The following is a 21,397-nucleotide window of genomic DNA, read 5'->3' on the forward strand; positions in this document are numbered from 1 at the left end:
GTCCCATGCCATGCAGATTGCGTTTGCCAGATACGGGTTTCATCCCACCGCCTCAGAGTGGAGACAGGTAGAGCTGAGCGCATCTTCAAAGCCGGGAAGCTCATACGGAGACCCAGAGAGGAGAGGATCTGCCGACTATGCCACACAGAGGTTGAGACGGAGGAGCATTACATATGCCGTTGCCCTGTAAGTTTCAGCCAAAGAGTTCAAATCAGAATTCAGGTGATGGTGGTTCATCTCAGGATACCAAGAAAGGTGATGGACAGCCCAAGAAGAAGGGTAAATGCCATTACTGTAAGAAGCCAGGTCACTACATCACAGAGTGTAGGAAGAGGATTGCCAAAGAGAAGGAGGAGTCTGGGATGTCTATAAAAGATGCCTCTAAAGCTCCTCCGGAGACTGCTTCCTTTGTTGTAGATAGGGATTAGCTTCCTTTGTTGTAGATAGGGATTACTGTTTCTACACATGCAGTTATGATGCCTCTTGGTCTTCACAGGCACTCAGTGTGACTGAGCATGCATGTACTTGGTATTTTGATAGTGGTGCTTCAAAGCATATTACATCTCGCAGGGATTTGTTTTGTAATGTATGCCCTGCCCCCGTTGGCAAGTCCGTTCAGTGTGCCAATAATGCTTCATATCCAGTTCGTGGCATTGGGGAGATTCAGCTCACAGCCATTGATGGCTCTATTCTTCGCCTTACAGATGCCTTATATGTACCAGGGATAAAGAAGAATCTGTTGTCCATTTCTTCTTTAGCACAGTGTGGTGTGCAAGTCAACTTTGATGATGACAAATGCATGGTCAGAGACAAAGCTAAGGCTTTGACCTTGATGCTTACTGGTACATTATGTCATGGACTCTATCAGTTGGATGCATTTCAGCCAGTGGATCAGTCCGCTTATCATGCATTCACTCTTACTCCAGCTATGGTTGATGCAGTTATGGCATGCTCGCATGGGGCATGTAAATTTTGGTAGTCTTATGCTTATGCAGCGACATAACATGTTGACAGACCTACCTCTTATGGAGAAGCCTTTAGATCACATATGTGAAGGATGTATTTTGGGAAAAATGCATCGGTTTTCCTTTCCACGTGATCAGGCTCTACGAGCAACTGCAAAGTTGCACCTTATACACAGTGATCTTTGTGGTCCCATGCAGACGAAGTCATTAGGAGGTTGCTTCTATTTTGCTACATTTATTGATGACTTCTCTCGTATATGCTGGGTCTATCCGTTGACACGGAAATCACAAGTATATGATGCATTTTTGGCCTCTGCAGCACTTGCTGAAACAGAGTCAGGATGCAAGGTTAAGACCCTCCATTCTGACCGAGGGGGGGAATATGTGTCACACATGTTGAATTCCTTTCTTGAGAGTAGAGGTATCAAGCATCAGTATACTACTGCTTATACTCCACAGCAAAATGGGGTTGCAGAAAGGAAGAATCGGTCACTCATGGAGATGGCTAGATGTATGTTAAAAACAAAGAAGCTACCACATGTCTTTTGGGTGGAAGCTGTTATGTGTGCTTGTCATATTTTGAATCGATGTCCCACAAAGGCATTGGTTTCCATTACTCCTTTTGAGGCTTGGCATGGCCGCAAGCCTTCGGTATCACACTTTCGTACTTTTGGGTGTCTTGCATATGCACACATACCCAAAGAGTTGAGGAGGAAGTTGGATGATAAAGCCACAAAATGTATTTTTGTTGGGTACAGCCGTGGGAGCAAGGGCTACCGGTTATATGACCCACTGTCCAAGAAGATATTCACTAGTCGGGATGTGATTTTTGATGAAAAATCAGAAATATCCATGGCTAGTTATGATGCGAATCAGGCTGAAAATGATGTGTTTGAAGGCCTACTACCTATGGCGTTTCATTCCACAGTTGGTGATCCAACCCACCATGAGGGTGCAGGGCAGCCAGCTAATCATGAAGGTGGTGCAGAAATTCAGCAGGAGATTGAGCCAAAAGTTGAGCCAAATATGGGGCAACAGGCTCCACAGGTCAGACATATACCTAGATGGTATTTGAGGACATTACAAGACAGCCATCTAGATGCTCCTCTTGCTGGCCGTACTCGTAGGGAGACACGGACCAATGAGCATGCACACATCATGGATTTAAATATGGTTATGGCAGCTAGTTTACAGGATGATGATGAGCTTGATTCATTTGTGGATGCACGAGACAATGTGCATTGGAACAAAGCCATGCAGGATGAACTTGATTCTATTAAAAAGAATCAAACATGGGATTTGGTTGATTTTCCCAAAGGCAAGAAAGCCATTGGTACTAAGTGGCTCTATAAGTTGAAAAGACATGCAGATGGATCCATTGACAGGTACAAAGCCCGTCTAGTTGCAAAGGGCTATGCACAGAAGAAGGGCATTGATTATGAGGAGACATGTCAACACTTAGGAGTGTCATTGCATTGGCTGCACATCGTGGTTGGGTTGTTCATCAGTTGGACATCAAGACTGCTTTCCTACATGGGGACCTCGAGGAGGAAGTTTATGTACATCAGCCCATAGGTTTTGCAGAACATGGTCATGAAGGGAAAGTATGCAGGCTGAAAAAGGCCTTGTATGGTTTGAAACAAGCTCTACGAGCTTGGTATGCAAAGATAGATGCTTTCCTGCTCACTCAAGGCTTTGTGAACAGTCCATCAGAAGCCACTTTGTATGTAAAGAAAGAAGAGAAAGATCTGCTGGTCATCAGTCTTTATGTAGATGATCTTTTGCTCATGGGATCAAATGATGACAAAATTACAGCTTTTAAAGAGATACTGCAACAGACATTTGCCATGTCTGATTTGGGGCTCGTACACTACTACTTGGGCATACAATTTGTGTAGGATAACAGAGGCATTGGGTTGTTGCAATCTCGGTATGTTGCTAAACTTCTGGAGAAGTTCAAATTTCAGGATTGCAAGCCTATCAGCACTCCTATGGAGCCTGGGATGAAACTGTCACTACAAGATGACAGTATTTTATTTGATGCCACTATATATGCTCAGGCTGTTGGGTGCCTTATTTACTTGTGTACTACACGGCCAGATATTCAGTATGCCGTATCTCAGTTGAGCAGATTCATGCACAGCCCACGATTGTCACATTGGCAAGCTGTGAAGCGTGTATTTCGGTATTTGCTGGGTACCTTGTCTCTTGGATTGCTTTATCCTGAGGTGCAGCTATATGCTTACAGCGATTCAGATTGGGCTGGTGATTTTGATACCAGACATTCCACTAGTGGAAATTGTTTTTCTTGGCTAAGCAAGAAACAGACCACAGTGGCCACTTCGTCTTGTGAGGCAGAGTACAAAGCAGCCTACACTACTACCGTTGAGTGTGTATGGTTGCGTCGTCTTATGACTGATATGGATATTTTAGTGGAGGAGCCTACATCTATCTATACTGATAGTCAGAGTGCCATTACCGTGGCCAGGAATCCTGTGTTTCATGCTCGCACGAAACACATTGAGATTCACTATCACTTTGTTCGGGAGAGACTCCAGGCAGGTGATATGAGTCTGATTTACTGCCCTACAGATCAGAATGTGGCAGACATCTTCACCAAGGCACTACCACGTCCGAAATTTGAAGCATTCCGCACTGCTTTGAATTTGTTTCCTTTTGGTGGATGATATACAGTGATCACATATCTCTCCAGGGGGGTTTGTTGGGTTTTATGCTGTGTATGCACCCAGGCATAGTTGTTTCTCGTACGCGTACGAACCTATTCGTACGTACGAGTCGTACGGTACGATACCGTACGAATTCGTACGATATCGTACGGTACGAGTTAGGTTTTTTTTTTTTCCCTCCAATTTTTTTTTCCTTGAAAAAAAAATTCCAAATGCTAAAAAAAATAGAAACCCTGCTTTACGAAGATCCCAAATGCTCGCAATACTTCGTAACTTTCGTGTCCACTCAGTATTCCATATGGGGTTGTGGAGAGACCTAAAAAATTTGGCGAGGTAGACTGGTAGTGTACACTTGATTGGTAGGATGAGAGAATCTTGCTACATCACTTGGGGATCCCTGGTATAGGTAGGCTAGACAATTAGATTCTCAAGTTATGCACAAGGGAGAACATTTGGACATGGCCATTTTGATCTAGAGAGGAGTCCCTAAACTTATCACCCTAGATGCACTCCTCATATTTGTGCAAGGACGGTCCCTTAGTCATAAACGCTACACTGGGAGACCTTTGGTATTGCATTACCCATCCAGGTTCTTTTTTGGAGACAATCAGAAGATCCAACCGGGAGAGACACATATCCATGTACTGGTTTCTCAAGCACTGTAGACTTCTCCCCTCCCAACCTTCCCTCACATTCAAGCTTGAAGCTCCATAGCTTGTAAGTGTAAAAAATAAAAACCGTATTTTATCGTACCGTATCCCAAAATTTCATATCGTACCGAATATTCCCGTACGGTATCGTATTTTCGTACCGTGACAACTATGCACCCAGGGGAGTGCTAGTGATCATCAGTAGGTTACTGGGGCACTTTTTACTTCAGTTGGTGGAGGTTTTTTTCCCAGTTTAGCTTAGTTTCACTTATAATGGTTTATAAGTGGTTTGGTCCACCTGGCACAGTTTATGGCCGGACCATGTGAACACACTTTAGGTCACATCTTTTATATGTGGCTATTGTACTTCTTTTTATTATCATCAATATATGAGCAAACGTGTTTTCTCTCTCTCTCTCTCTCTCTCTCTCTCTCTCTCTCTCTCTCACTCACGATTCCTGTTGGTGTGCCTTCCAAAACCCTAACTCTAACAACTATTTCCTACACTTCTTTCTTTCTTTCTTTCTTTCTTCCTGCCTCAGTTGGATCTAGAAACACACAGTGTATGACAATTGTTGATAGATTCAGTAAGTTTTGCATGCTCATTCCATGCAAGCAGACGGCCACAGCCGAGGACATAGCTTGCTTGTTCGTTTGGTTTTGGCACCCCATTGGTGGTTTGCTAGGGACTATCACATCTAATAGAGATCTAAAATTTACGTCCCATTTTTGGAGAGCATTGCTTGACAATTTTGAGACTAAGTTGCAGTTGTCTAGTGCATTCCATCCTCAAACAGATGGCCAAACAAAAATATACAATTAATTGGCCTTTGACGTTCTCAAATCATACTGCCATGACCATCAGTTGAAATGGGAACAATATCTTCGTTTGGTTCAGGCAATCCTAAACGTACTCACTCATCGAGTATTGGCCGGACGCCATATGAGGCACCATTTGGTCGTCGGTTCTCATCTCTTTTGACGAGACAGGTGTCACCATCTCTTGAGGCCAATAAAACCACCGAGACATTCTCGGAAATCATGGAGTCAGTTAAGGAGCGCCTTGCCAAAGCTCAGGAAGCATATACCCGGCAAGCCAACAAATCCAGGCGAGATGTCAACTTTAAGGAGGGGGAATTGGGTATATCTCCACATCATGAAACAACGGCTAAAGCAAGTGGGTAAGTGTTGTTCCAAACTATCATTCCGAAGTTTTGGCCCATTTCCAGTCATTCAAAAGTTGAGTGATGTCTCTTTAAAGTTAAGTTGCCGGAAAGTTGGACTATGCATAACGTCTTTCATGTTTCTTGGTTGAAGCCGTATGTGGGTCAAGCATTGCATGATATATCAGAAGAGCAACAACCAAATATGATAGACGAAGCTGAAGTCATAGAGCCAGAGCAAATTCTCCTCCACAGATGGAAGCATGGTTCTGGTTGAAGAATACAATAGTTCTACATGAAGTTTAAAGATCGTGGAACCCATGAAGCAGTTTGGCTGGATGAAGAGTTCTTTCAGGAGTACCCCCAATTGTTGGCGGACTACTTGGAAGCCCTGAACGTGCCGCCAAGTTAAGCAGGAGAGAATGTCACGTGCACCCTGCATTGGGGTACACAATGACACATTGGCATGATCATCAGTGCATCATTTGTACAAAAGTAGCACCTTTTTTAGGAATATTTGTCATACACTGTGACCCCATTGTGAGCCCTTAGTCTAAGGATAGTCAGGCACGAGCTACGTAGGTCAGTCTCTGAGCCACTTGGAGAATTCATCATATAGGAGCATGTAGTTAGAGGTCAGTCAAGTGTCAGTCCTCTTAACCCACTTGGAGAATTCATCATACAAGAGCATGTAGTTGTCTGCCATAGCCATAACTACATGTGTAGGCATGTTTAGGATCATTGCACATAGAAGGGGCCAGCCCCAAGGGAGCTCAACATGGGCTAGCCTTGCAAAGGGTACCCAACCCCTTGCCATGCAGTTGGCGAGCCCTTTTGGTGGCTTAGGTGACTAGTTGGCCAGCAGCCGACCAAACCTACATACAGCCCAACCAGCAGTCTTGGCAGCTGACAGGACCTTTGTAGTAGCCGACTGGCATTTAATGCAGTCGTGGGAATAATACAGCAGACCGACAGCCTTCTCAGGCAGCCGACCAGCACCGGGAGGCCATATAAATGCATGTGCCTCAGTCCCACTTCAGTCATTCAGGTATTCAGCAGCATACAAGAGCAGTTTAGTATTCCAACTCAACTCCACGCTATTTAGGAAGCTCCTCTTCACATTCAGCCAGCGTATTTGCAGTCCTACAGCTATGTGGACTTGTATCAGTGGCCAGAAGAGTCTTCATCAGAGCCTCGGATCAGGTGGATACTCAGCCGATGTATGGTCTTCCTTGTTCTTGCGTTGGACTTTTCTCAAGCATTGTACAACATTCTCCAAAGAATAATATAAGCAAATACTCTTGCTTGGAGGGGGGCCCCTTCAGTGGGTATTTGGGACCAAAGGCCCTGTTGTGCGTCATCACGATCAAGCTCAGTGCATGTAACATGTCTTCTAGGAACAATGTAGGAATCTCCAATACCAAGCTGGTAAATTGCAAGATGAAAAGAGGCCAATGATACAATTTGGGTCAAGTGACGTAGTCAAGATCGTGCTTGAAAGTCGGCATTGGTAGGTATAAACTACTTACAGTTAACATGCTCAAATTTCTCCCACGTGCTGACGGTTTTCCCATCAGGCAGCAATTTTTTTGCCATGATAAAATGCATTCTCTTTCAACAAAGCCGCTGCAAAGGTAATTTGTTTTGCAATGGTGAGATCTAGGGATTCAAAGTACAAGTGGAGCTTGTACAACCATTGGTCAAGAACACACTTGTTGTGTTGGCTAGAATAAGGATAAGGGGAGTTAATGTCCAGTTTCTTAGTTTTAGATGCTTGTAAAAGACGATATCGGCTTCTACCTCTGGGGGTATGATGTCGGTGTGTGGCACTAGTGCATCGATCGAAGCTAGAGAACTTGCTGGTTGAGAATGTTGGGATTGCAGCTCCAACATCTGAGAAGTAAGGGTGTCCAAAGTATAGAGTGAATTTAGTTTGCTATGCCGCCATTTGGGTGTGCATCTCCTGGTAACATTGGGAAAGAACTGGTTAGGTGACCCCTTTGGGTAAAGACCGATCTCGTGGAAGAGGATTTGGCACACTGGTATGGAGAAGCCCACGTAAGGCTATTGCTGCAAAAGGAAGGTACTCCTCGGTAGTAGTCACCGCGAATATCCACACGTCGAATTGGTGAAGCTGGGAGGTCGGTGTGGCTACTTGAACTCGAAAGGTTAGGGGTGTGCACTGTGGGCACAGGTACGGGAAAGTGAAAACGGAAGGGGCAATTGAACACGGAAAATCTAATCAATCCTGAAATCTGAAAATACACACATGCATACCAGATAAAACAAGATGACAAAGCTGCAGAGTACACCACACTAGGGGCCAGAAGATGGGCTGACACCCCCCCCCCCCCCCCCTTTTATGGTTAGATTACCAAAAAGAAGTCTGCTTCCAATACAACTTTGCGGGTGCCCAGGGTTCACCACTGGCTGCACCTATTTCTTCCAATACAATATGAAAACAAGGAAAACATCACAATGTCTGAATTTGCTGACAATTTCAGCACAAGTGAGCATTCTTGGCATCAAGCACATGCAGGACAACTATGGACAGCCCATAGCACTCCCACATCAGCCCGGGACAACTCAACATCATCATCTTCCTCCTCATAAAGCAAGTCGACCAGCCCGCAAAGGCTGTTTTCAGCAGTCGACCAGCCCTCGGTAGCCACAGAAGAAAGCGACCAGCATTGTGCACAAGCCTGCAAACCTCCGGTCGGAAGGAAAACTGTCTAGAAGCCCACGACCAGCTTGTCCTCCCTGTTTTTAACCTCTGTCCAGCCTCTATTCAAGCTGTAAATCCACCGGCCATCAGTGGAGAACATGCAGAAGGAGTCGGCCAGCTTCTCCCATGCATCCGGTGAACTTCAGTCGTGATGGATGGCTGTAGAAACTTGCCAACAGGCTGAAAACCAGCCGACCAGCCCTCATGCACTCCTGAAAAGCATGCGCCCTCCTCCAATCTGGAGTTTTGTCAATAATAGAGGCTTCCCTGCTGAAAATAGCCCACACGTGTGCTTTTTTGGTCCAGAAAGGGGCGCCTACATGAAGGGAGTCCAAATAATGTCCAGCGCCCGGTCTTTGCCCGCCACGTGTATTAAATAAGTCCTGCTCAATGTGTACTCACTTATAAGTTGTCCGGTCACTTATAAGTGAGTGTGAACCTGCATTTATAATTATTAACATGTGAACTCATAAAGTTGTAAATTGAGTTTTTGGGAATACTTTTACCACCTGCAAAACACATGTAGACCACCTGTCAGTCCTAAACAGGTGTGCACGTACACGTCCATAGGGTGCCCAGGCGTCCCTGGCCCCATGGACAACACAGGCAGAAATGTCAGGTATTGTCCAGGCAAACAAGACAAGTCATCCAAAGATAAAATCAAAGTCATGCACACACGAGTGCAATTGTATTGGAAGAAACACCCATCTGCTCAGTTGTATCTGATAAAATGTCTAGGGCTCATGATCCTTCCGGAACCTTCCCAGAACATAAATACACAATATCTCCACGATAGCTAGTCCCAAAGACTTTCATCATGTCAAGCTCCATGGCCATACATGTACACCATGTCAGGCCCCACAAGCCACACATGTACTATCATGTCAGGCTACACTAGCCATACATGTACTGTCATGTCAGGCTCCATATGCCGCACAGACACACCATGTCAGGCTACACCAACCATACATGTATGTCATGTAAGGCTCCACATGTCACACATGAACAGTAGAAAAATAGAAGCTGTAAGGAATTTTGTGACAGAAAGGCATTGAAATAATCGCCATAGAAGTAGCCCGAGGAGGAGAGTCCTAGAGGTAACTGAATTGGTAAATCTCCTCGGCCATATATTTCAGTTGTTTTGTGCATTGTGACTATTACATTTTAAGTGTTGATGCACGTATTATTCACGAGATGGTGCCCAAGGACTCACACACCTAGCTGGTGTAGTTATAGTGGTATCAAAGCACGGTTATTTCCCTCTTTTCAGTGGGGAAACGATCACTAGGGCATTGGGCTCCATGTGGACAGCCATCAAACACTACGGATAGCAATGCACAAAGTGGTGAAGGGGTTGGTTCACATGGCCAAGCAAGTGCTACTCATGCTTTTGAAGCTTTGGGCATGAATCTTTGGGCAATAAGCATATGCATGAAGCCTTGAAGGATATATAGAGGAGCAAATACATGTGGGACAGCCTTCTTGAGGTAAAGAGAGGATGCAAGAGGATGAACCAAATGTATTGAAAGTAGAGATTGAGCGTGTCAAAAGGCAGTTGTATGCTAGGGAAGAAGAGCTCAAGATGCTCTATGATAACCCACAGGTTCACAAGCTTATGGAGGCCAGAAAGGCGGCCGAGTCTATGGTGGCACACACTATGGATTCTATGGCGAAGGAATTGGGCATGAATCCCTGAGAGCTAGCCCTCAACTACCTTATGCACATGGGAGACTTGGTGAAGGGCAATGCAGGTGAACTTCGTGTGAAAGAATCCCGGCATGTGGACATAGGTAATGTTATGTGTCACCAGCCTAGACATTTGCCAGTATGAAAGGGGTCTGGTGGACTCCAGGATGTCCAAATATTCGGAAAGAACAAGCTTTGGGAATGGGGGATTATACTGGAATACAAAGGATCACACTCTAAAATTTAGGAGAGTTGCTATTTTTGGCCCGACTTCGATGGAAATTTTGTTCGCGTCATTGGTCTCATAACCTGTGGATACCGTCTCTCCGCCTATGTGGGCCTGCAATCTCGAAGAACTTTTTAGTGACCCTGTCTTCTTCCTGTGTCCAAAAAGAGGCTTTGGCATGATATCTGTACTCCACTCGCCTCTTCTTGATGGATCTGAGCTCTGCACGGGTGGCAACCAGCTGGCTCTCAATTCATAGGCTATCTGGTGCTCTCTCTTAAAGCCATTGCGGAGAGGCAAGACCCTTGCAAATGCTCCTCTCCTGCTCTTGGAAGCCATCCAATCTGCTCTGCGCAGCCTCTTGTTAACAGACTGTTGATCTCTCCAAGGCTTGCATCCAAGGCGCCTGCAGTTGCTCGTGATTGAAAATCTAGCCTCTCCCAAATTCCCTCTATCCTGTTGCAAATCTCAGGGTCTTGGATGAGGCTATCTAGGATCCGGATGCTCGAATGTCTGTCTCCAAGGGTCATCTAGGGAGAGATTAACAGGTTCATGATCAGAGAAAGTAGTTCCAGCTAGAATACGAATCATGCCACCATGACCACAAGCCCTCTCGTCTACATAAAACCGATCTAATCTGGATAGGTTGGGGTCTGTACTCCTCTTGTCGGATCTGGAAAAACAGACTTCCAGGATTGCATCCAAACTGTGGAAGATGCCGAGTACTCTGTACTCTCCATGAAACAATCCTGCATAGCTAAGATCAGTGGGAAGTGGAACTGTGTGATCTGCCCTCCACTCGAAGAGTCTTGGGCGTGGGTTTCGATGGAGAGTAATTACTATTGGTCTTGGGGCGAAGCCGTGCCAGATGGGCACGAACCTTGGCCTCCATGTGTAGCCACTCTGTTTGAGCCCTAGAGAGCCCTAGAGTATGCATACTCTGGACTCCACGTGTCACATTGCAAGTATATCTGTAGGGGGGGGAAGTGGTATTGCGACTGAAACATGAAGAAATACAAAAAGAAGCACCTCTAGGCTGGTGGACACCTTCTCCCCTGCCAGGTTCCGAAGGCTGGCCCGATCCACCCAACTCTATTTAAGCCAAAGGCTAGAGATGGGTCAACAGGTCAGTGATATGCAGGTTGTGCAGGTGATGTGAGAGCTCTATGGCTTGCCCCTGAATAGCAATGGACGCCGACTCCATGCTCCATTCCGTTCTCTGTGCTGCACTCAGTGGGAAGGAAAAGATCATCGCGCCACTCTCTTGGGTGGACGGTCTGGAGTAATATAGCACCACACGTGCACGAATGGGAGATATCGTCTCCTCGAACATGCCATACCTTCGATGGGAGACACCGGAAGAAACTGTAATCAACTGGCTGCCCCAGCACCTTGGGGGGGCCTCTTGGCGATTTGGGAGGGAGAGCCCGCACCTACCGGCTCCAAAAAATGATGGATCAAATGGCGGACAGAGCTAGCTGGCTATCTCCAGTCTGGGTTTGGTGCAGTAGGGGGGTGGGGGTGGGGGGGGTGCTCTGGAGTTTCTGGAGCCAAGGGAGCTATAGAGAGGGCGCCAGGGGGGGGGTGGGGAGGGGAGGGGGGGTTCAGAGCAGAGGGTGGGGGAGGGAGGGGAGGGTGAGGGATGGGCAAGGGCTGCGAAGGGGGGAAAGGGGGAGAAGGGTTCATCGCGTGGGGGCCCCGGGGGCGGGAATTCGAGCCCCACCGCGGGCTCTGGAGGGTTAGCTAGCCCCTCGAGAGCGTGAAAGCTTGGAGGGGGGTCTCGAGGAGGTAACGGTCTCTAGATGGGGGGGCGGGGGCGGGCTCCTCAATGGTACGCGGTGTGGGGGGGGGGGTTCCATTATTGTCAAGTGGCAGCTGAGATAAATGCTCAAAACGGTTCTCTAACACAACCGGATCCTCTTGGATCGTGCCAGCTTGGCATGCGTGTTGGCACTGCTCTGCTCCGGAAGTTGACCGGCAGTTCTGCCTCCTGTCGGCGGTCTACAACTCTCTTGCATTGGTCTCAACCGAGAACGCGTCGTGGTATTGTGGTACCTGGGGACATGTGTCCCTCCCCCCCTTGGGGGAAGGTTAGAGCTGGGACCCGCGGGGAAGGGGGGGGCAACTGGAGTTGACTACCTGGACTGTCGACGAGGACAAGCTCTAGCGAGGTGTCCCATTTGCTTGTAGATGAAGCATGGGCCTGTGAAGCCAAAGTACTGAAATCTCCGTAAAATCGGATCCCCCCACAGACCAGGGAGCAGAATGGAGTGAGGTACTGACTCTGGGGAGGCTATGCAGATACGAAGGGATGGAATGCCTGCCATCCATGCAAGACCCGAAGCTTTGGTGGGGGGGGGGGGGTTCCATCACTGTTCCGATAGCGCCACCTATCACCAGGAGGAGAGGAAGGTATTCCTTCTTGAGACCTGAAAATCAGACTGTCATGGGAAAGCCCGACACTCCAGCCAAGGGATCGGACACCAGGTCGAAGCTGTGCTGCCACCTGGCAAAGAAGGCCTGCACCGTACGCAGTGTGATGGGGCTCAGCTGCATGACTTTGTCCGAAGCTGTAGGCGAATCAAACTCGACCTGATAGTAGAGCCACCATAAGGGATGAATGTCTGTGATTTTTTCAGGCATGCCGAGAAGGCTTGCCTAACATATCCCTGAACCATCCGCATGCCGGGCGGCTACCCACAATCTTACATTCCAGGGTGAAGGCCTCCTAAGGACGGTTGTCATAGCGAGGAGCTGGAGATCTTCTTCAGAAAAGGATAGGCAAGGGATGGCGGCCTTAGTTGGGGATGACGGAGTGGCTGCCATGGAGTCCTGCCGAGGGTTCAAAACCTGAAGATGCCAAAACTTGCTGCAGAGGGAGGAAAACCCCAAGGTCTATAAGCACCTGCCCAGGAAGAATGGAGAGGATAAGGAGGCTGGGGGCTGAAGCTAAGTGGGAGAGGGAGGTGGAGGTGGAGGTGGAGGTGAAGGAGAGAGGGAAGGGGGGGGTGAACGGGGGGCAGGCGCTGGTGAAAGAGGAGGGGGGGCTGCGCGAAGCAGAAGGGAGATGCGATGCAGGTGGCCACAGGAGGGGAGGCGGTGGGCAGGGTGAAGGGTGCCAGGGGGGCTAGGACAGTTGCGCAGGGGGGAGCGGGAGCTCCAGCTCACGAAGATGCTCTCGTCCAACTTGATAGGGGGGGCATTTTTATAAGGGTGCCCACCTTTATTAAAGTGGGCATTGCCAATTTTTCAAAGGGGTGTTGGACCCCTTCGACCCCTTCCACCAACCTCTCCCACGAGTGCTTCTCTCCCTCTCTCTCATTGGAAAGGGCATCGCATCATTCTTGGGATCATCTCTGCAAATCGACACTCCAAAGAAACTCTGTACTGGCTGCCTACTGTACCTGCAAGTACTCCGGCTGGAAACCCTACTGTACCTGCAGCACCGGCTGGAACTCTGCTGTACCTGCAGAACCTGCTGAAACCCTACTGTACCTGAAGTACTGGCTGGAAACCCTACTGTACCTGCAGTACCTGCTGAAACCATACTGTACCTGCAAGTACACCTGCTGGAAACCCTACTGTGCCTTCAGTACCGGCTGGAAACTCTACTGTACTTGCAGTACTGTCTGGAAACCCTACTGTACCTGCAAGTACACCTGTTGAAAACGCTGCTGTACCTGCATTACCAGCTGGAAACCCTACTGTACCTACAGTACCTGCTGAAACCCTACTGTACCTGCAAGTGCACTTGCTGGAAACCCTACTGTCCATGCAGTACCAGCTGGAAACTCTACTGTACCTGCAGTACCTGTTGAAATCCTATTGTACCTGCAAGTACACCTGCTGGAAACCCTACTGTACCTGCAGTACCGGCTGGAAACTCCTCTGTACCCATAGCACCTGTTGTTGGAAACCCTACTATTACCTGTACCTGAAGTACTTTCTGGAAACCCTATTGTACCCACTGTACTTACAGTAGTACCTGCTGCAGCAGATGTACTGATTGTGAATCGAGTCCATGTGTACCTGTTTGAGTACCCACTATTGGAAACCGCGTACTAGTCCCTATTTGTGTGCTTGTACTTGTACTTGTTTGTGTGCATGTGCCTAATTGTGTACTTGCCCCAGGGTGGCTTGAGCCATGGTCTTTGGGTGTGAGCCAGGCTCTAGTACGAGAGCGCCTGTTTGTGTGTGGTCTAGGAACAACAATTTCGCGTTCACTCCCCTCCAGGTGTATGAGATTGGTGGCCAGGCTACTTTGACTCATTGGACGAGTCCGGCATCAACAATCTATTGTGACACACTTTTGTTTGGGTAACTTGTCTTCATATTTGCATTGCATTGGATTATCTAGCTGGCAAGCCCTTGAAACTTTGTACAAATTAAAATACTCCAATAATATACTTCAGTATTGAAGAGGGAGGGGGCGGGGGGGTGGGGGGGTTGGGGGTCTGCCCCAGTGGCGGTGTACTGTATGTAGTGATGTATCTTTTAAGCTGTTTTGTGCATTTTGGTATTTGCATTGCATTGGATTATCTAGCTGGCAAGCCCTTGAAACTTTGTACAAATTAAAATACTCCAATAATATACTTCAGTATTGAAGATGGAGGGGGCGCCGGGGGGGGGGGGGGGTGGGGGAGGGTCTGCCCAGTGGTGGTGTACTGTATGTAGTGATGTATCTTTCAGCTGTTTTGTGCATTTTGGGTATTACATTTCAAGTGTTGACGTGTATATTCTTTACGAGATAGTGCCCAAGGACGTTCACATCTAGGTGGTGTAGTTATAGGTGGTGCTATTTCTTGCAAGATAAAGTATTTTGTCAATTAACAGGAGCGTTCTGTGACCTCTTGCCATTCCTCTTCACCTCATGGATCAAAGGATGAAAGATATGCATATGCTAAAGATAAAGTATTTTGTCAATTAATAGGAGTGTTCTGTGACCTCTTGCCATTCCTCTTCACCTCATGGATCAAAGGATGAAAGATATGCATATGCTAAAGAGGGTGGATAGTTTGGTGATAATGCACATGCAAGTTATGCCTTTCATGCTGAACATGGCCGTCGTGCAAGACATGGGACTTTGCCTGTTGAATTTTTCGCTCGTGGAGAGACCATACATGGGCTGAAATTTTCTCGTTATGCTAGTGATCTAGATGATGAACATGTAGCCTATAAAATTGGTGCCTTAAGAGTATTCTCATGAGCAAGGAGATGCAAGAAGGGATGTACCCATGCGTGCAGGAAGGCCACCACTGCCAAGGCCACCTACTCGGAGAGCACATGCATCATATCATGCCGATGATGAGCCCAATGTCGTAAGGGCTGCTTCATTGGAAAGGGGAAGAGCATCATGCTAGAAAGCAAAAAGGAATTCAAGGCCAGCGGTGACAAGTCCGTGGCAGGAGGTGCCTATTGATCGGCAACAAGGTTCCAACGGGCTGAGCGCTGCAAGGTGGTTTTGTATATGCTGGGTGGAGGCGTTGGACAGGGAGGGCAGTACAGGGGTGGCACAACAGAGGTAGCATCTGCAGAGGAGGCGGACGCCATACGAGCCGGTGAATGATGGCAGGCACTGCAGATTTGGGTGGACAGGAGCTGCACAGCGGACGGACAGTATGGTAAGTGGGCACTTGAAGGGCTGGCAGTTGAGGTGACATTCAACAGAGATGCATAGGTGGCGGCTGTTGTTTAGATCAGAGGTGGCAGCCAGCAGAGCGGACGGCTAGTGAGATGGCGCAATTGTTGATGACATTGGTGATGGGCTCCTGGATGCTGATGATGAGCTGTGAAACCCTAAAATCAGAGAAACCCTAACACAACAGAAGCCCTAAAATGGCTACCTTGGCTCTAAAACCATTTGTAAACATTAGGGTTTGCACATAAGAGAACCTAAGCTAAGGTGGATGGAAGATATCCATGGTGTGTGTGTGTGTGTATATATATATATATATATATATATATATATATATATAGAGAGAGAGAGAGAGAGAGAGAGAGAGAGAGAGAGAGAGAGAGAATGCCGAACCGTAGAGAGTTTTGCACAACTCAAGGATGATTTAGATTGATATGGTAGAAGTGATGTTCACTCACTAATTGTAGGCTTGCAGCCTTATCTTTTGACCCATACAAACAACACACACTAATAAGTGCATGCCACGTGGCACACTTATCTTATCCACTCATAAGAGTGTGTTCACACACTACATAGCATAATAACACTTTTAGGGGCTGTTCACACACATCCACACGCACACATACAGACACACAAACAGGGGTTCACACGTATGAGGCTCCGAATCTTAACACATGCATATGCATGAAATGAAACTTTGCACTTTCTTAGTCAACTTTGTTTTTTTGTATGTCAGGGGCATGAAGATTTTGATGCTGCAAGCTTACGGGAGCATGAAGAATTTACCAAGGTTAAGAACATAGGTAAAATAGAGCTGGGGAAATATGAGATTGACACTTGGTACTTTTCACCATTTCCACCAGAGTATAATGACTGCGACGAGCTCTTCTTTTGTGAATTCTGCCTCAATTTCATGAAGCGCAAAGAGCAGCTCACCAGGCATATGGTGAGTTTTGCTTGTCTCTATATAAGAGAAAATGTGTCAATGTGGTGATTTTTATAGCACGAACTTGTTTTTGATGGTAGAGGAAGTGTGACTTGAAGCATCCTCCTGGAGATGAAATATACCGCAGTGGAACTTTATCCATGTTTGAGGTAAGTTGTCTCTCTCAATATTGTTGTCAGCAACCTTTATATTGTTTTCATTCTTGTGATTTTAAGATGGAGCAACAGCTGTAATCACTCAAGCATGTATGCATACATTGTGTGCACGCGCGCACACACTATTTGATGTGAGAAGTTCACACACAGTGCATGACCACACACCATATTAGCCCTGAGAATTTCAGTGTATGAGCTCAAATTTTTACTGTGACAACTATATTTGTAGAGTAAAATATATTGCAAGAAAGCAGCAGTAGTATATCCTTAACATATTCTCACTAGTGTGAATAGAAGGTGGCATGTGGCCAAAGCTAAAGACGAAACCCATGACTTCGCCATTGATTCCTCCACTTGCATTTTGCTTAATATAAGCCTTGCCTTAGAATAAACTTTGCCTCATGACTACAAATGACTTGTTTGCCATTTTGATTAGTATTTGATGCTTGACATGATTTTCATGTGTATTATGATGTGGATTGAGAGCTCAGTTGTTGGCATTTGTTCCTCGTAGTTGTGATCTTGCAGCCTTGTGCTACTACTATATGTTAAGTCTAACAAGTCATTTGTGGGTTCCTTGCTGCATCTTTTTCACTGCTTGTTCAATCTTTAGTCTTTTGTTGGTGTTTTGTAGGTTGATGGGAAGAAGAACAAGATATATGGGCAGAATCTTTGCTACCTTGCCAAGCTTTTCTTGGATCACAAAACGTTGTATTATGATGTTGACTTCTTTCTCTTTTACATACTTTGCGAATGTGATGATCGTGGCTGCCATATGGTCGGCTACTTTTCTAAGGTTGGGATGATTGTTGCTCTCTCAGAAGACAATTTTTGTAAACTAACAAGCTACAGTATATAATGAAATCTTATATGGTTTACTGCTATTTTAGTAAATGATGGAAACTTTGACAATTTCAAGTTTTATAAAAAGTGAGTTACATATTATTTTTTAGGGTAACTTAATGCCCCCTTGCGTATAGCCACTCAAGCAAGGGCCCGCTGACACAATCTCTAGTGTGTCTTTTTTAGCACTAAGTAGTTTATTATGTTTATATGTGCTTTGGCTAAATTTAAAAAGGAAGCAAAGCTGTAACTTACATTGTTTTGATCTGCAGGAAAAACACTCTGAGGAAGGCTACAATCTGGCTTGCATCCTGACGTTGCCACCCTATCAAAGGAAGGGCTACGGGAAGTTCTTAATCTCATTTTGTAAGTATGCACATAAGTCCATAATTTAGGAAGATGTTTTATGCTGGCACTATTACTCATTTTATGTTATGGCTGATTTCTAGCATACGAGTTGTCCAAGAAGGAGCTGAAAGTGGGAACACCAGAACGGCCATTGTCTGACTTGGGGTTACTCAGTTATAGAGGCTATTGGACTCGGGTCCTTTTGGACATCATAAAAAAGCACAGGGGGAATCTCTCCATTAAGGTAAACCCCAAACCTAGCTCTAGGGTATTCCTGAACCCTCTTGAAGTTGTTCCTAACACTGGTAGTCCATGCAGCTGGGAACTAACGGTTCCCATTTCTTTGCAGGAGCTTAGTGACATGACTGCCATCAAGACAGAGGATGTCATCAGCACTTTGCAGTCACTTGAGTTGATTCAGTACCGGAAAGGGCAACATGTCATATGTGCAGATCCCAAGCTCTTGGAACGTCATCTGAAGGCTGCTGGAAAGGGGGGCCTTGAGGTAGATCCTACAAAGCTGATTTGGACACCATACAAAGAACAAGGGGCTTAGTGTCACAGAAAACTTATGTACCGATGTGTAAAGCTACAGTGGGTATACACACAGAAAAACCTCTATTACAAATAACAGTTAGCATTTTGACTTGGATATAGACACGTCCTGTGGGGGAAGATATATCCGGGCTCTTCCGGCAAATGCCTAGAGTAGTGTCCTATCCCTCCTGATGCCAAGGTGGTTCTCATGGTAAATATTTGTACATGCTTGTCGGGATAATACAATCCCTAGAAAAAGTTTCTGTTGTACTCACTGGTGTGTCACTTGCAATGGGAGACTTAGTACTTGTAATCTTATTATAGCACACTGAGGACATGTCCTTTGTTCTGCATGAGCCAAGGTTCATAGTTGATTTCAAGGAAAGAAAGCTTAAAAATAAGTTGATTCTTGAATAAGCATAAAGTTAAGGCCGAGGAGAAACATTGAGGGACAATGCCTTGTTTGGAGAATGGACGTTATGTACCTGACGCTAACAATAGAGTAAAGCGACCTAGTCTAAGGGTTATGGACCCAAGGATTAGAAAAAGTTCACGGATTGTAAAAGTCAAGGCTTATATGTAATAATAAGTATAGCTTTTATTGGCAGAAGCATGTAAGTGATAGTTCTATGATGAGTGGATTTTTGTGGTATTATACTAAGACGGTCAGCACCTGAGCCATGAGTGTAATCCCACTCCTGCCAATCCATATGATTAAACAACAAAATCATGCCCTTGAGACAAAATTGGACACCATAACATGTATAGGAGATGGCATGACCTGTCCAATCCACATGAAAATCTTGGTTTTTACATTGAACCACTCTTCACCTAATATTAGATTTACTCTATTTAGATTTATAAGAAAAAAGTCTAGATGCTTAGTATAATCATGTATAGTAATGGGTATACTTTTGTCTATCCTACACTTGTACATGACCTGTTAATTACATGCAGCCTATACACGTGATCACTTGGGTGTGTTGTATGAGAAAATACACTCTGTGGAACTTGATCACAAGATAAAGAAACTTGATGCGAGGGAGATTGAGAATAATACAAAATTACTCTTGTAAGCCAAAGTTATTAGTTGATGGTGTTTGTGTGAGCTTTGGCAAGGATCTTTCATGTTATCTAAAAGGCTCCTTGAAGCCTATATATTGATTGTTATGGGCTTTTTTGGATTAATGTACAGGATAGTGATTATGAGGTGATTTGTGATCTTGTTATCTTACTTAAGCTTATCTTTAATCAAATACTAATTACCGTAATATTCCAATCATGAGTTTCATTACATAGCACTTTGAACCTCTTTTTACATCCTAGTTTTCTACAATATGGACTAGCCGTAGAGTGGCCGACCTATGATACGTGGATACTATATATAGACTATTTGGTAGTCTTCACAGTCATATTGAGATCACTAAGTTTGGAGTTTTCTTCGTTGCATTGTGTGCCCTTGTATGTGCATGACATCCTCTGTCTAGAGTCTACCTATCACCGTGAAAGATCCTTGCCAAACCAGTCTGTTGTTTCACAACTATCAATTTTTGAGAAATTCACGTCAAAAAAATTCAAAGTTTGGGGTTAGGAAGGTGATGAAACGATAGAGACTAACTGTTAAAGTCCATTAGTAGTGATTTTGAAAAAAAGTAAATTTTTTGGCATGAAAAATTAGGGTTTTTCACAGTCATGATTATCTCGAGTTTTTCACGTCCAAACAATTTCATTTTTTAGGTTGGTAAGGTGACCACATGATTTGGACATATTGTTAGACCCCATTTTTTATGACTTTGAACCCAAAATTTAGGAAAATTTTGGTGTGAAAAAGGACAGTTTTTATGGCCGTGATTAACTCGAGTTTTTCACGTCCGAAAAATTTCATTTTTTGAGGTTGCTGAGGTGTCTACATGATCTAGACTGGTCATTTAAGTCTACTAGAAGTGAAAGTGAGCTAAAAAAAAAAACATTTGGCATGAAAAACCAGAGATATTCGAGCTTGAAAAAATTAAATTTTCACGGTTGTGGGAAACCACGAGGTAAACAAAAAGAGAGTATAAAAGTAGCCCAGCTCGCAGGTCCGTATCTCCCAAAATGTGAGGTCGGAGTGTGTTCTAGTGCTCATCTTGAAGATCTTTCCTAGCTCTTTAAATCTTTCCTTGAGTGGACCAATCTGATTTTCATCATTTTGGTCTCCGACTAATTATCACAAAAGTTGACCCAAAAATCAAGGCATAAAAACACGCTTAACAGACAAAAACAAGTTGGTGGACCAAATAGACCACTTATGAGCCTTAGGCATCCGATCGACTACAATTTAAGTGTGTGTGTGGCCTTGTATATAAGTCACATTCTCTCACGTTGACAGCCATCCAGGTACTTTCGTGAGATAAGATTTTCCAATTTCCTTGTGTCAGCGGTGTTAGGATAAGATGCCCTATCTTTAGTAAGGCAATCCCAAGATTTTTGGTGCTAAGGCGGATAGGATCTCATGCCATGAAATGCAATTACATCTCATGCCATGAAATGCTTTCCTACACTTTCATGTGTTTGTCAGTCTAGCCAACATTATGATTTTTTTAGTGGTTTGGAGTTTGATTTCCTTGCCCAATGAATCCAGTGTTACCTCTTCACCCCCCAGTTATTTAATGGAGGGATGATTTCTCCTCCCACACTTCATCATTGACCATTCTATCACTTAAGGCCTTTGCGCAGCTTCTAAGCACAACCGCCCTGCATATTAATTGGAAGGAAGCGCACACACCATCCCCAACAACAGTCAATTAAAAAAAATATGCTTTTTTTTGGGGGGGGGGGGGAAAAACACAATG

General features: G+C 45.3%; 1 protein-coding gene across 1 annotated transcript in view; it reads left to right on the top strand.

The window, feature by feature from the left end:
• The window catches only part of LOC147609320 (putative MYST-like histone acetyltransferase 1), a 73,632-nt gene extending 54,649 nt beyond the window's left edge, over positions 1-18,983 (top strand). The window contains exons 4-9 of the mRNA XM_086787568.1: positions 16,474-16,683; positions 16,764-16,832; positions 17,473-17,634; positions 17,954-18,047; positions 18,131-18,273; positions 18,379-18,983. Of these exons, the coding sequence (XP_086643694.1) occupies positions 16,474-16,683; positions 16,764-16,832; positions 17,473-17,634; positions 17,954-18,047; positions 18,131-18,273; positions 18,379-18,585 (885 nt within the window). The 3' untranslated portion in view covers positions 18,586-18,983. The remainder of the gene's footprint in view (positions 1-16,473; positions 16,684-16,763; positions 16,833-17,472; positions 17,635-17,953; positions 18,048-18,130; positions 18,274-18,378) is intronic.
• Positions 18,984-21,397: the final 2,414 nt, after the last annotated feature.

This window comes from Cibotium barometz, chromosome 51, assembly GCF_041138505.1.
Source record: "Cibotium barometz isolate CiBa-2024 chromosome 51, ASM4113850v1, whole genome shotgun sequence".
Lineage (NCBI taxonomy): Eukaryota > Viridiplantae > Streptophyta > Polypodiopsida > Cyatheales > Cibotiaceae > Cibotium > Cibotium barometz.